This window comes from Giraffa tippelskirchi, chromosome 5, assembly GCF_054371585.1.
Source record: "Giraffa tippelskirchi isolate mGirTip1 chromosome 5, T2T-mGirTip1v1.2.pri, whole genome shotgun sequence".
In the NCBI taxonomy this organism is placed as follows: domain Eukaryota; kingdom Metazoa; phylum Chordata; class Mammalia; order Artiodactyla; family Giraffidae; genus Giraffa; species Giraffa tippelskirchi.
In genome coordinates, this window is record NC_137279.1 from 130,327,501 (window position 1) to 130,341,560 (window position 14,060).

General features: G+C 50.3%; 1 protein-coding gene across 2 annotated transcripts; it reads left to right on the forward strand.

Moving 5' to 3' along the window:
* The first annotated feature begins 857 nt into the window (after positions 1 to 857).
* BARHL2 (BarH like homeobox 2) lies at positions 858 to 13,256 on the forward strand. Of its 2 annotated transcripts, XM_081486511.1 has the most exons (5): positions 858 to 5,712; positions 6,616 to 6,701; positions 7,820 to 8,489; positions 10,213 to 10,438; positions 12,186 to 13,256. In XM_081486511.1, exons 3-5 carry the CDS (start codon positions 7,880 to 7,882, stop codon positions 12,496 to 12,498), a joined length of 1,149 nt encoding a protein of 382 aa, XP_081342637.1. In that variant the 5' UTR covers positions 858 to 5,712; positions 6,616 to 6,701; positions 7,820 to 7,879; the 3' UTR covers positions 12,499 to 13,256. The 2 variants fall into 2 exon arrangements, with proteins under 2 accessions (XP_081342637.1, XP_081342636.1); XM_081486510.1 differs by lacking the exons at positions 858 to 5,712; positions 6,616 to 6,701 and having other exon boundaries at positions 7,092 to 8,489.
* Positions 13,257 to 14,060: the final 804 nt, after the last annotated feature.

Genomic DNA, 14,060 nt, shown 5'->3' on the forward strand with positions numbered 1-14,060 from the left:
CGCAGGCGGCAGACCCCACCCGGAAGATACCTGGCTGTGTGTGTGTGTGTGTGTGTGTGTGTGTGTGTGTGTGTGTGTGTTGGAGAGTGTCAAACCTTAATCCATCCCACTGTTTGCCTGTCTCTTCTCCCCTGCCAGCCAAGAGCCGCCCATCCTGAGAGAGAAAAATGTGAGTGTGGGCACATTACGCACCATTAGGGAGACACTACGGTTTTAATGTGGCCTAATTAGTGCCGCTAACAGAGCAAATATTATTATATTGAATAATGATAATATGATGAAAATATTAATGCTTTTGAACTTTGCACGTGGGAGCCGTTCATTCGGTTCTCCCGGGACAGCCGAAGCGCGTCTCAGACCCATGAGCAGCCGCGGTCAGACGCACGTTGCAGACAAGCCGACAGGCCGGCTGAAGGACATACCTGTGTCTTTGCGGACACACAAACCACACCTCGGCTACGCCATGAACCACCCACCACGCAAAAGACCTCCTTTTAACGGCGTCCTCTTTTTCTCTGTAGCAGGCCGTGAAAAGCGAACCGTACCGAAGTCCGCTGGGGTCTCTTTCCTGCACTTTTGCTGTATACCCCAGGAATGCTGCGGTGTGCGCTCCGGCTGTGTTTCACTTTAACAAGGGCCGCCAGACAGGTGGAGTTTCGGGAAGAGGACCTACCTAATTAGCATTTATATTTACAGCCCCCCTCTTATTGCCAAATACTTTTCCCTTGGGAATTTGGTGCAAATCAGGCATTTAACAATTAGAAAATGCGGAAGGCTCCTTAAAATGGAGATTGGAAATCTTAAATTCTCCTAGTGAGTTGGGAGGGTCAAGGGCATGGGGGAAGCGTGAACGGGTTGGGTGGAAGGCACGTAGTGACCAGTGATGTATCAGCGTCGCAGACGGTCAGCATACCCACTCCCTCTTCCCTCCTCTCACCCCATTCTAGTGGAGCCCCAGGAGGCAGAGACGAAGAGGCTGGCAGTCCAGTGCTCAATACCTGAAGACAGGCCAGCTCTTGGCTGCTGGGCTGGACAAAGGCAAGGGCCTGAGCAGAGTTTTCAAATTGAGGCTATCAGTCTGTTCTGCGAAGTGGGGAATGTGTGGTCCTGGCCTGAGAGCGCCCCCTCTCGGGTTGATTTGCTTCCTCCCCACTGCTTGTGGGCCCACAGTTCAATTCCCTGCACATTTTGGGGTCCCTCTTTCCAGAAACTATGTCCGCGCTAGCTGCTGTTGATTGAGTGGTTCTCCGCGGCAGCTTCTCCTCTGCCGGGTTCGTCCGGACTAGAGATCGCCTCCTAGACACGTGTCCAGTTCAGAAGATCCTAGGACAGGGGCAAGCGGTTCGACCCGGGTGAACCCTGGAGTTGGAGAATGTTGCAAACCCCGGAGAGGCTGTCAGAGTGGATGCAGACCGCCCCCGCCCTTCCCTCGCACTGTATCTGGGAACTCAACCCCGCCCGCACAGGAGGCAGGAGCCGGGGCGGGGAGCTTTCAATTTGTTCCAGTGATGGCTCTAACTTAATAAGGCGATTGATTAGCGCTCAAAGTGCCGTTTTAATTAGCCGCTTGTTAATTAACATCGCAAATGAATTTCCCCTTCCGTGATTGGCATCTTCACCTAGCGCTCTGAGGCTTTCGTCTCTCCTCTGCCTGGGCTCCTCCATTCCCTCTGAACCTCAGGAGTTAGTGGAAGAATCAACTTCTTTCATGAACCTTAGAGCCTTAAGAGTTCTGTTTATAGCAGTACTGACGTTGTCACACGGGGGCCCTTCTAGGAGCCTGTCTTGAATGGAAATGATTCAGTTTAGGAGAGGTAAAATAAAATCTCTCCCCACCTTCACTCTCCGCCCCTTCAACCGCTTCCACTTTGTCGTTTTTTCTGTCTCCATCCCTGACTTGGAGGGAGACTTCATTCTACTTCCAAAATTTGGAACTCTAGAAAGTAGAAAGGAATAGATATGGGCTTCCCCTGTTCCCTTACAGTCTTGGTAGGAGGGGGCTGGACCATCTCGTGGGAGCAAAAATCTAAGACTGTGTAACTTGCTGTGAAATTCTGCTGCTGAGGTCTGTGAACACATGTAGTTATTTCCTGTTCCCTTCAAGATGCTCCAAGAGTATTTTGTACCTTTCTGAAGTACACAGGAGAGATCTCTAGGGCCAATATGCGCCCACACATTTGTAGCCCAGCACTCCAGTTAGGAGATTAAAAGTTTGACAATCTTTGGATATTTTTGCACCATTATTACTCTTAGCTACCATAAAAATCCCTCACTATATCATATCCCTCTACTTGGAATACATCCCTTTTCTTTCATAACTGAATACCCACTTTGTTTCCTTTAGGAAGCCTTTCTGGTCCCCTATCTCCTCCCAGGGTAGGACTCCCCAGTCTTTCTTTTGCATCCTCACTGCAGCAGATTCATGTTGCCCTCATGGCATTGTGACAATTTAGCATGTTCAGGCTCCCGTTAACTCATTCTCAAGCACCTGGCACAGTAAGCATATTGTGCAATGTTTATGGGCTAAGTGAATGAACAAAATGAGTGAGCAAGGAAAAGTGAAAAAATACAGCTACTGTATGTTACCTATAGCACCTCTGCCAAATAATTGCCACCTCTGCCTTGTTCATTTGTCAAACTCTTGCTTCACATTTTGTAAAGAGCTTATACATAGAAGGTCCTACTAGGTCATCACAAATACCCTATTCTAGGCATGGATGATTCTCTTCTTTAATAGAGAAGGAAGTTGGGTGACCAGAAAGGTTAAGTGCTTTGCTCAAGTACATTGGAAAGTAGCAAAATGAGACTGAAATTCTCAGCATCCTATCCTTTACATGTCTGCTTGCCTTCCTGCTGTTTGCTGGGCACAACACAGATCTAACCCTCAAAAGAGAGCCAACTTCACTAGGTCTCTTCTGAACTGCTGATCTTTGTGGTGAAGCTTATATAGCTCTCACAAATTTTATTATGGTGTGGGAACCACCTCTTAAAGGTTTTATTCCCTTCGAACAATTAGCAATGACATAGACTATCATTTAAACCTGTTGTTCTGTTAAACAGTTTTCAGTTACCTTGTTCTTTACTCTCACTTTACTTTTTGTCTCTCTCTCCTCCCAATCTCCACCCTCTTGGTTTCAGTTTAAGGGACTTAATTTCAGTGTTTTCATCAGTGTTTTTGAATATTATTTTCCTAAGCAAACAAGCTTCAAATCCTTAAGCAGTTGGAAATATATTGATAGGCTGAAAAAACAAAGCAAGCAAGCAAGGATGCTTTCAACGTTTCTGTAGCTTTGCAGACTGGGCGAGAGGTCACACTATCGTCAGGGAGTCAAGCTTAGGAGGAGGAGAGCTTATTTGTGTATCTTGCATCTTTTATAGAAAGAAACAATAGCAGGCTCTTTCGGTTTGGGGCTCTTGGCGCCGCCCAGTGGAGGGAAGCGCCTTTGCACTTCATTCCCGTCAGCTGGCATTGTCATCAAGTGGATCCTTAGAAACATTCAAATTAAATGCGATAGGAAGAAACATCAGTTCTAACTCCCTTATAATCTAGAGGTGCGTTTCTTCAAAGTTCAATTCTGTTTTTTTTAAACCTGATGCTCCAGTTTAACACAATTCCAAATACCAAATTTTGCTTGTAAAAGAGGGCCACTGAGAATGTATTAAGAACTTGTTAAAATATTCGAATGTTTGAATCATTCTCTGTGGTGGGGAGGAAGCATTTTTAGTGGTGCTGAAGACTGATGTGTTCTTCAGAGCCAGTAAGGAAAAGTTCTTTATTATTCATAGTTGGCAAAAAAACACAAAAAAACAAAAAAAAGCTTTCTCTGCAGGAATTTCAAAAGCTTTCAAAAATTAAAGAATTCTCTTTCTTCCTTTGTCTTTTATTTCTAAGAAAATGAAGACCTGAAAGTGGAAGATCGTTTTCAAACTTATGTCCGTTTAGGGACTATATTTCTTTGTATGTTAACTTCAACGTGAAACTCAGAGATTAATCCAGTTAATGCAGCTCCTTTTCTATTCTTGGGGATTGGAAATGTGACTTCCCTGTACCCTGTTCTGGGTCTGAAATTTGATTTTCAAATGAAAAGTTAATTATGCTTGTTCTGCTAAAAAGTATACAACTTCTTTGGGTATAAACATTATATATACTCTTGGGAAAAAAGGCAAAAGGGACGTGTTTAAAGAAAAAAGAGCAGAGGAGAGTTAAAAAACAAAACCCGAGGTCTGAAGAATTTTTTCTTTAAGTTTGCCATCTAGTCCTCGAGTTCTTTCTGGATATTCAGGCCAGTACTACCTTTTCTTCCCTGGTAGGGACCCCAGGTAGGATCTTGATAAAAACCAAGATCGTATTTTCTCCCTCACAGCTGTCGTTCTCCAAAGCTGATCTCCTAACATCCCACCCAAAGAAATCTATGATCTTAACCTTTTAAGAAAAGCTCATCCTAGACATTCACAAGGTGAGGCCTACTGAGCTTATGTTTGCTTCCCTTGAGAGTTTATAAAAATGAACACTCCCTTCCCCCCAACACTTCCATCTTCTCTCTTCCTTTCTTTTTAGATTTCATTTTTTCGTCGGGTCATATTTCTGTCTCCCCTGCTAATGTCGTGAATTATTCCAAGCAAAAAATCCTGTCAAACCACCCAACACAAGCTGTGCCATCAGCCTTACGAGCTCTTGAGTCATTTTAGGCGTCGGAACAAAACAAAAACAGGTTTAAATGAATTATTTATCAAGGTAGAGAATAACTGATTTGTGCAACGCGTTCAGTTCAGGATCTTAAATTTGTTTTCACCCCTCCCCACTTCCCACCCAGAAAAAGCCGACAGGGAGGTGCGGCTGGGAGCCCCAGGTCTGGGAGGAAACACACTTCCTTTGGAAAGTTGGTGGGTGATGTCAGAATAAGAACCGGAATTGGTATTTGAAGGGAGAAGGAATAAGTTGCGTCTGCCTGCAGCCTCAGGCGGCCCCAGCGCCCTTCCTACAGAAGCCAATTGTGCCAGGGGCTCAGGGGGCCAGACTTTGTGGGCGGGACGCTGCCGCCTTGGATAAGAGAGATGCCCTCTTAAATCCCAGGCCCGTGGTTCCGAGTTCCCCTGGCGCGAGGCTGAGGCCCGGCCGGCAGGCTCCCAGGAGGGTCTACTTGGCCAGTGCGCAGTTCCCGCTCCAAAGGCGGCTGTTCCAACCACGCTCCAGGCGTCATTCAGGCAGTTCTCGGCTTCCCGGCCCAGAGTGGAGGGACTACATCCAGCGGGCCTACCACGCGCTCCCGAGGGACTCCCCGCAGAGGCCGCCGTCGGCCTCTGTCTGCTGCTCGCCCCGCGTCCCCGCCTCGGCTCACGAACCCTGGTTCCTCCGCCAAACTCCCCTCGTCTTCTGAGAGCCACCTAGATTGTACATCTCCTCCCCTAGGTCTTCCGTCTCTCCGCTGTTCTCCTCAGAGACATACCCGTAAGAAAACAGCACGAAGATGGTTAAGAAACAGCTCAACACAACCTGGAAATAGCGCGGGCTTTTTTTTTTTTTCTGAGTCAAACACATTGAATTCCCTAGGAAAACGCAGAAAGGATTAGTCTCCCACCTACCCCCTTCCGGACCGAGGACTCACATAGACGTGGTTCCAACAGAAAGGCAGGATCTTGTCCCAGGAGGTCATCTGCCTCCTAGACACCAACCCCACCCGCAAGTCCTCAACAGAAGAAAGCCGGCCCCCGGTAAGAGATCTTCAGAACCGCAACTAAACCCAGATTTCAGCCCAGCCCTGGGAGACTTAAAAGGCCATTTTCTACCATCTTTCTGCACCTAGTTACGGAAGCGATGCCAGCCACTCAGATTCATAGGGTTCTTAAAATGGTAATTTGGAGTAAAATGTAACTCAGCGAACTTTGAATCATTCATTAGCACCTTATAATTACTCTGCTAATTAGGTTGACACGGCACTTAATCAGGAGTAATACGCCGTCTTGTCACTGGCACTTCCCATTACTCTGACATTCAACAAGAGACAGGTTGGAGACGTCCTAGAGAAAATAATGCAAGTTGATACCCTCCGACGAGGCGTCACAGTGAAGACATGCTCCGGGTCCCAAGTGGATCCACAGTGACTGTTTCCTTTCCAAAAGGGCGGCCGGAGAGGGCGAGGAAGGGTGGGAGAGGGGAAGAAAGAGAGAAGGAGACAGAGACAGACAGACAGAGAAATTGAGACTGAGATCTGCCTGGTGGCTAGGAGGGCATACATGCTGAGGCCCCACCACTCGGTTCCCGAGTCCCAAGCCGGCCTGATAGCACAGTGAACCTTGGCTGCCCTTGGCGCTAGAGAACGCCTCGGGGCATTATTTCCCCCGCTCGGGAGAAAGTGTCTGGCCACGTATTTCTTCCAGAGCGGGCCCTGATTGGAGACCAGACTGGCACCCCGGTTTTGAGCAGCAGGCCACTTATCTTCCACCCCTACCGAGAGTGCCTGGGACGTGGATCCCTCTCCATTTCCCCCTCAGGCTGCCTAGCTGGGCCAGATCCGGGACACTGGGCTCTTTGGGGAGAAATCAGAGCTCGGAGTCCGCCCGCCCACCCAGAGCTCCGGCTGCTGGAGTTACACACTTCCCCCTGGTTTCCTTCAGGGATTCCCTTCCTCTGCTCTCTGTGTCTTTGGACTATTCAAGCGCGTGTTTGAGGAGGTGCGTGGCGGCAGCGCTGGAGTTTAAAGGTAAGCCGACAAGATTCCTTTTCTCTTCCTGTCCTCTTTCCCCCTCCCTCTTCGGACTTCTTAACGGCAAATCAATACTGTTTTCTCGCTCTTCTCTTTTTTCCCCCCTTTTCTTTCGCTTTTTCTAAAAACTCCGATTCCCTTCTCTAGTCTCCCTGTGCTCCCTTCCCGTCTCTCCCTTTGCCCTCTCGCGTGATTGTGAACGCAGGGACCATTGTAGGACTAGGTATTTTGGTTGCAGGGAAAGGGATGTGCGGGTTCCGAAAAGAGCAGCGGGGCCAGAGCCGGGATCGCTGACGGGTTCGCGAGTCGAGCGCCCATTGGCTCTCGGCACGTCGGCGTCCCTCGCTCGCGCGGGCGCGGCCAATGGGGGCGCGGGGCCGGGCGCGCGGCCTCGGCGGCGGGGGCGCGGGCCCGGCGCGGCTCGGGGAGCGGCGGCAGTGGCCGTGACGTCACGGGAGGGGGTCGGCGCCGCCCGCTCGCTGCCGGATTACAAGGCAACGCGCCCGGCAGCGGCGGGAGTCGCTCGGTGCCGCGTCTCCGCTACCTCCTCCGCCTGCGCCTGCTCCTTCTTTTCCTCCTCCTCTTGTTGCCGCGAACGTCGCGGCAGTGTCTGCTCCACAACTTTCCAAGAAAGTTCAGAAACTCGTCTCCGGGGCGGCCGGGTCGCGCGCGGCAGCTACCTCGGGGAGCCGCCGGGCAGCTCCGAGGGCGCGCGGCCGCCCGGGCTTCGCGGTCGCTGCACCTGCCACGTCCGTCGCCGCCGCTGCCGCCTGGTGCCAGGCTGTGGGCAGACCCAGGCGGTGGCGGCAGCGGCGGCGGGGTCGGGTTTACCTCCTGCCGCCTCGCCTCCGTCTGGGTCCCCTGCGCTGCCACCGCCGCCCCACGTGCGCTATCGTTCCTGGAGCGCACGCTCGGTGCTTCCTCAACAATTTTTGTAACTTTCCCCCTCTATCTTCCTTTCTCCCAACTCCCAGTTTTTTCATTAGGGTAAAAAAAAAGTGTCGAAAGTGTCCACGGATTGCCACCTCCCAATTATCCTTCCTTTCCTCCCTCCCCACTTTTTTTTTTAAGCGGCGACAACATTGTTTAGTGTTATTTTGTTTTACGATCGATAGCTTCCTTTGCTTGGTCGGGGCGGCTGCGGAGCGGCGGAGTGGCGTGGACCTCATGTAGAAATGACAACAATGGAAGGGGCCAGCGGGTCGAGTTTTGGAATAGACACGATTTTGTCCAGTGCCAGTTCGGGCAGCCCCGGCATGATGAATGGAGATTTCCGCCCGCTCGGCGAGGCCAGGACCGCGGATTTTAGGAGTCAGGCCACTCCGTCCCCTTGTTCGGAGATTGATACCGTAGGAACGGCGCCTTCTTCTCCCATCTCGGTCACCATGGAGCCCCCGGAACCGCATCTGATCGCGGACGGGTCCCAGCATCACCACCACCTGCACCACAGCCAGCAGCCGCCGCCAGCCGCGGCTCCCACGCAAAGTTTGCAGCCTTCGCCCCAGCAGCAGCAGCCGCCGCCGCCGCCAGCGGCCCAGCAGCTGGGCTCGGCCGCCTCGGCCCCCAGGACTTCCACCTCTTCCTTTTTAATTAAGGACATCTTGGGCGACAGCAAACCTCTGGCGGCGTGTGCACCGTACAGCACCAGCGTCTCCTCTCCCCACCACACCCCGAAGCAGGAGAGCAATGCAGCACACGAGAGCTTCAGGCCAAAGCTCGAGCAGGAGGACAGCAAAACCAAACTGGACAAGCGAGAAGAGTCCCAGAGCGAAATCAAATGCCACGGTGAGTCTCGCCGCCTCGGCTCCCCCCTCGGCTGTTTAGCTTCTCCTCCTCCTGCTCCCCTTCCGTCTCGCGCGAATCGCTGATGGGATCCGAAGGCGATTCTCAGCTTCCAAGGCAATCGGGCCACAGTCAAAAACTGCAAGCGAGAGGGAGGCCGGGCGTGCGATTTGGGCCCTCGTCCCAAGTTTTGTTTATTATTAACATTTATACATCCCCAACCCTCACCGCTACCAAGCTCCTTCCTTTGTTTTACTTCGTTTTAATTTATTAGGAAGGGGTCAGGCGGAGGGGATCTGACGGGAAGTTCTTTCATATTTCGTAGTGCCTAGGGGTGTGATCACAACGTGGTGTTTATTTTTAATGCAAATTATTGCGTTCCTCCCACACATCGTATTTTCTAAACACCGGCACAGGAATTATCAGATATAGTGAAGGAAAAAATGCCAAGTTGATTAACAGAGCAATTTAAAAAAATTATTACATAGTGATTAATATAGGGAAGGCCACACGGTAAAAGATTATAATTAGTGTTTCAATTTGTAAAAATACGCTTCCTGCTCCATAGCCCTAAATATCTGTATTTCAATCAGAGTTTTGGCTCTTAACAAGTAATTGGGAGGTTGCATTTATGAATAAAATTTTATGGAATTGAATGTCTATTTTTGTAAAATCAGAAGATTGCAATGGAATTGTCCTTCAACTCCCTTTTCCATTTTCTCACCAGAAAATCTCATAAGTAAGTGTTCTGGTCTTTGCATGGCAAGAGTTTTAATATCCAAGGAGAGTTCTTTTTTCCCCTTTACTGATAAGTTGATTATTACTAATCTTTGTCATCTCTGGGAAAGATGTGTGCTCTCTGGAAGGTAGGATATTGCCTCTTCATTTTACTATTGTAGCATTAGCATAATAGTGCCCAAAACAGATGTACAGCCTGGTCTGGCGATTTTTTTGTGCACCAACCTCCCCAGTGGGTCAATTAGAGAGATTATTGTTCTTCCTGCAGGGAAGATCAAGGAGGGAAGCAAAAAACGGGTACAAACAGAGAGGGATTGACATATCGATTTCCCAGCATTTCAGTAGAAAACCAAAGTTGACAAATAGAATCCGGAAATCTCTGGGCTGTCACCTGGATGGGCTCAGTGATTTTGAGCTGACCGCAGTGTCTGGGAGACATTCTTTCTGAAGCTTTAAGAGACCTGATGCAAGCAGTTGCAGAGAGCCTACATTTCCCAAGTGCAACTGAAAAAGGAAAACAAATGCATATAACTTTTAGTAAACAGAAGAAGTAAAATGAAAAAGGTACCCCCTCCTCAAAAAAGAAAAGTTGAAAGATCTTTTAAAACCTAATAAATCAGACCATATGAAGTCAGAGCGAAAACAATAAAGGAAAGGGACGCGGTCTTCCTCAGTCAAGGAAACAATTAGGAAAAGGACCCTTTATCACAAAGAATTTTTTCATTTCCAAAGATGGGAAGATTCAACACTCTTTTGGAAGCCTTTTAGGAGCTCTGCACGAGGTTCCACGTTCAATAGCTAGCAGTTGGTTCTCTTTCTCCATCCTGGCTAAGGCTCAAGTATGTGTATAAGGAAGGTGGCAGAATATAGCCCCCCTGGTCCCCCCAGACCAGTGACTGGCTTGGGAATGTAGAAGTGTGTGCCAGGAGGACACTCGATTCTTCCCCATTCCAGGCTATCTCACGGCTATGTCTGGCTTTCTGTGTAGGAACAAAGGAGGAAGGAGACCGGGAGATTTCAAGTAGCCGAGAGAGTCCCCCTGTGAGAGCCAAAAAGCCTCGTAAAGCCAGGACGGCTTTCTCCGACCACCAACTCAATCAACTGGAGCGTAGCTTTGAAAGACAGAAGTACCTGAGTGTGCAGGATCGCATGGACCTGGCGGCTGCACTCAACCTCACTGATACCCAGGTCAAGACCTGGTACCAGAACCGCAGGTAAGGGAGGCTGTGGTGGGGAGCAGAGGCATCTGGTCATCCAGGTCAAGACAACTACACCAGTCTTCATCCCTTGTGGCCTCGGAGTCACTAGGGACTCAGAGAGCCCTGAGTGGGCAGTTTCAGGCTGGAGAAGGGATTAGCCATACCTCCCAGGTGATGAGTAGCTGGAGTTTGGAGAATTTTGCACTTCTAAGTGTCTTTCACATATGCTATTTTTCTCTCTCAAATCTGAGTGGCTGAAATTTCTCCCACTTTGCCCCCAAATCAATCAAGCCACACCTTCTCAAACCGAGACATCAGTGTAGCAGACACTCAGGCCCATAAAACCCATGCACTGCACCCTTTTGGGCCTGCCCCAGGATGGTTCCAAATATCTATAACCAGTCACTCAATCTGGCTATAGCTGTCCTGAAGAGCGGACCCACTGGCCTCGGCTTAAAAGTCCTTACCTGGCCTGTGAGGCAGCCAGGAGGAGGGTTAGGGTTGGCAGGCGGTCAGGCATCTAGACTGAGGGTCTGTCCCCTATTCTGGCCACGTCAGAGTCCTCCAGAAACCACAGCTTCCCTTGAAAGGAAATTAGGAAAGGAGCTGGCAGTACTTGTAGGCCCCTGAACTGCAGTGCGAACACCCAAACCCGGCAATCTGGGGCCGAGGTTATGCTGGATTTCTAAGCCTGACGGTTGTCTCCCTTGTCTTGATTTTCTCTCTCCCGCCTTTTCTCTCGTTTGTGTTCTAATCGTCCATAAGTGTGGTTGGAAATGCCCATCCAGTTGTCATCTTTACCATAATTTTCTGTCTCATTACATACGGTTTCAGCCACCCTAATTCTGTCGGAAAACATTAGTGTCATTTGTCGCCAATTTAAAATGGGCGACATGTTTATTAATTTGGCTGGAGCTGCCGGGTATGGAGGGCCCACCAGCCCTGAGTTCCTTCAGGAGGCATGTGAGCAAAGGCCTGCTGCCTCTTCTTCCTAGTGGGGGTGCGGTGGGGGAGGGAGGAGACCAAGAAAAGCTGATCACAGGTTTTAATTGTTACTCTCTCCCAGAGGAGACAAGATCTTGAAATGCATTTTTCCCCTCCTGGAATGGCCCCGAGGTACTGTCCCCTTGGGAGAGCCCTCCCTCAAACGAATTCCGTTTTGAAACCTTGTCACCTTCCTCACTCTAAGCCTCCCCGCCTGCTGTAAGGTCCTGTCAGGCTGATGAGAGAGATGTATCTCCACAGCCTTGGGGACCAAAAGGGGCAGGGGTCCAAGGCCCAGGAGCCTCTGTGTCCCTTTGTTTACGGTTTCTTCTCACACGGTCTGGAGGAAAGGGGGAGGGGCAGAGAGCATACACTCTGGGATTGTTGGGGAGCCACTTGGGGAAGAGAATTAAAGGAGGGGAGAAGAAGACTGCCTTAGAAAGAGTGGTCTCAGTTGATCTCTAGGAAAGTTTCAGGAAGTAGCCAAACTATAAGGGTGGCAACAGCAGAGCAAAAAGTCAGGAGAAGGCAGCAAAGCTTGGAGAATTTTATTTATGAATGTCTATTTGGGAAACCAGCTTGGATTTGGGTGATTCTGTGAGGGAGAGGGTGGGATGGGGGCCAGGAGGTGTGGTTCCTTCCCGATTCTCAGTGCTCTCTAAGTCTTCCTTGTCCTCCCTGAGGAAGAAAAGACCGGCTAGGGGAGAGAACGGGCCTTGGGGCCTGGACTGTGCCCCCAGCCATGGGGTGGGTGCACGCATGTCTGCTTTTTTTTCAGGACCAAGTGGAAGCGGCAGACCGCAGTGGGCCTGGAGCTGCTGGCTGAGGCGGGGAATTACTCGGCACTGCAGAGGATGTTTCCATCACCTTATTTCTACCACCCAAGCTTGCTGGGCAGCATGGACAGCACTACCGCCGCTGCGGCTGCTGCCGCCATGTACAGCAGCATGTACCGGACTCCTCCCGCGCCCCATCCCCAGCTGCAGCGGCCCCTGGTTCCCCGAGTGCTCATCCACGGCCTAGGGCCCGGGGGACAGCCAGCCCTCAATCCCTTGTCCAACCCCATCCCAGGTACCCCGCACCCCCGGTGAAGAGCGAGCCTGCAGACCCTCCCTGTCCCCTCCCCGACCGGGACAGCTGCCCCTCCTCTCCCCCAACCATGCAGTCTGGCCTCCCTTGCAGTCTACCAGGAAGCAAAGAAGTGAGAGAGGAAGACGCTCAGCAGTGGGGGTTCCCCCCCCAAAGAGCCAGCCCTCGGCACTTCATCTCCCCACCCCCAGAGACAGGGCTGGAAAGCTCCCCCACAGCAGTATGACTGGCGAAAACGCTGACCCCACACAGAATGAGACCAGTAAGTGAAAACATCAACAAAAACAAAAACCTCAAGTTCTTTTTAAAAATGACTTTAGGGACAAGCAGGAGGGAGGGAGGGGGGTGGGGTAAGGAGGGAAGAAAGAAGGGCACGGAGAGGAAACTGCACAGGCAGAGAATTGTAGATGAACAGCCTCAGATTCCAAGGCAGAGGGCGTTGCTGTGGACATTCCGTCTGGCCCAGAGAAAAGAGGAGGGAAACTGAGAACTTTGCACTGAATTCTCATGACCTTTTTTCTTTTGGAAAAGTGGCATGCTCCATAATATGAAAAAAAATGTACATTTGAAAGACTGAGTGATAAGTGATATATCATATTTATTATATGTTGTCCAAAAAAAGAGTCACTTATATACCTTAGTAAAACATGACTTTTCTTTTCATGTCTTTTTGATTCAGTAAAATAAATGCTTAGACAAAAATATAGATTTTTTGGTGATTGAAAATTACAGAAATAAAGTTTATCTTTTTTTAACAAGTGATGAAATCTGAGGGAGCTGATTTTACTAAAGCAGAGTGTATTATGATGAAATGTGTCACTTGATTTAGAATCACCCAAAGTCCGTCCCTGAATATTAGGAATTTACAACATCTATGAAGACATTGGGTTGACTTGTGTAAAAACAGCTCCATTTTTCATGTTGGCCTCTTCCGAGCCGTTAATTTGGTACGTGTGAATTTTTTTCTTTTTAAGTGGATGATTTCAGAGCAGTTCGTGAGGCTGCAGGAGAAAATCTGTGCTTGTAGGCTTGCTGGCCAAGTAGGCGGCCAACTTTCCCTGCTGCCCCGGCTGGCCTGGCAGCTGCAGCCAAACCGAGTCTGACCGCCCTTCCTCCTTCTCCTAGGGCTCCTCTCAGCGGTGAGAGTCCGGAGCGCTGGGCAGCAGAGATGCAGGCAGGAGCTGGGCGGTGGGCGGGCAGACGTGCGGGCCGCGCAGCTGTTCTTCAGCCCGAGGCCGGGCGCCGCGTGGTGGGACAGCCTGCAAGCAGGAGGCTGTAGGGTGCGCAATTAGGGCGCCCCGGGGACTCGAAGAGGCCTGGCTAACAAACCCTGGTTGTGCTTTGATCCCTGCCTTCTTGTTCCCCAGCGGGCATCCAACCCCTAGCCCTGCACCGAGCCTCTTGTCCTGGAGAGTTGGCTGTGATGGGATGCCTGGAGCAGAATGCAACTTTGGCCAGACAGGTGTGCCAAGCTTTTATGTGCGTCCCTGGATCTTTGGGGACCGCAAAACGAGAGGCCCTGCCCAGAGGGAAGTGGAGGTTGGCTACCTGCTTTGGGAGTATG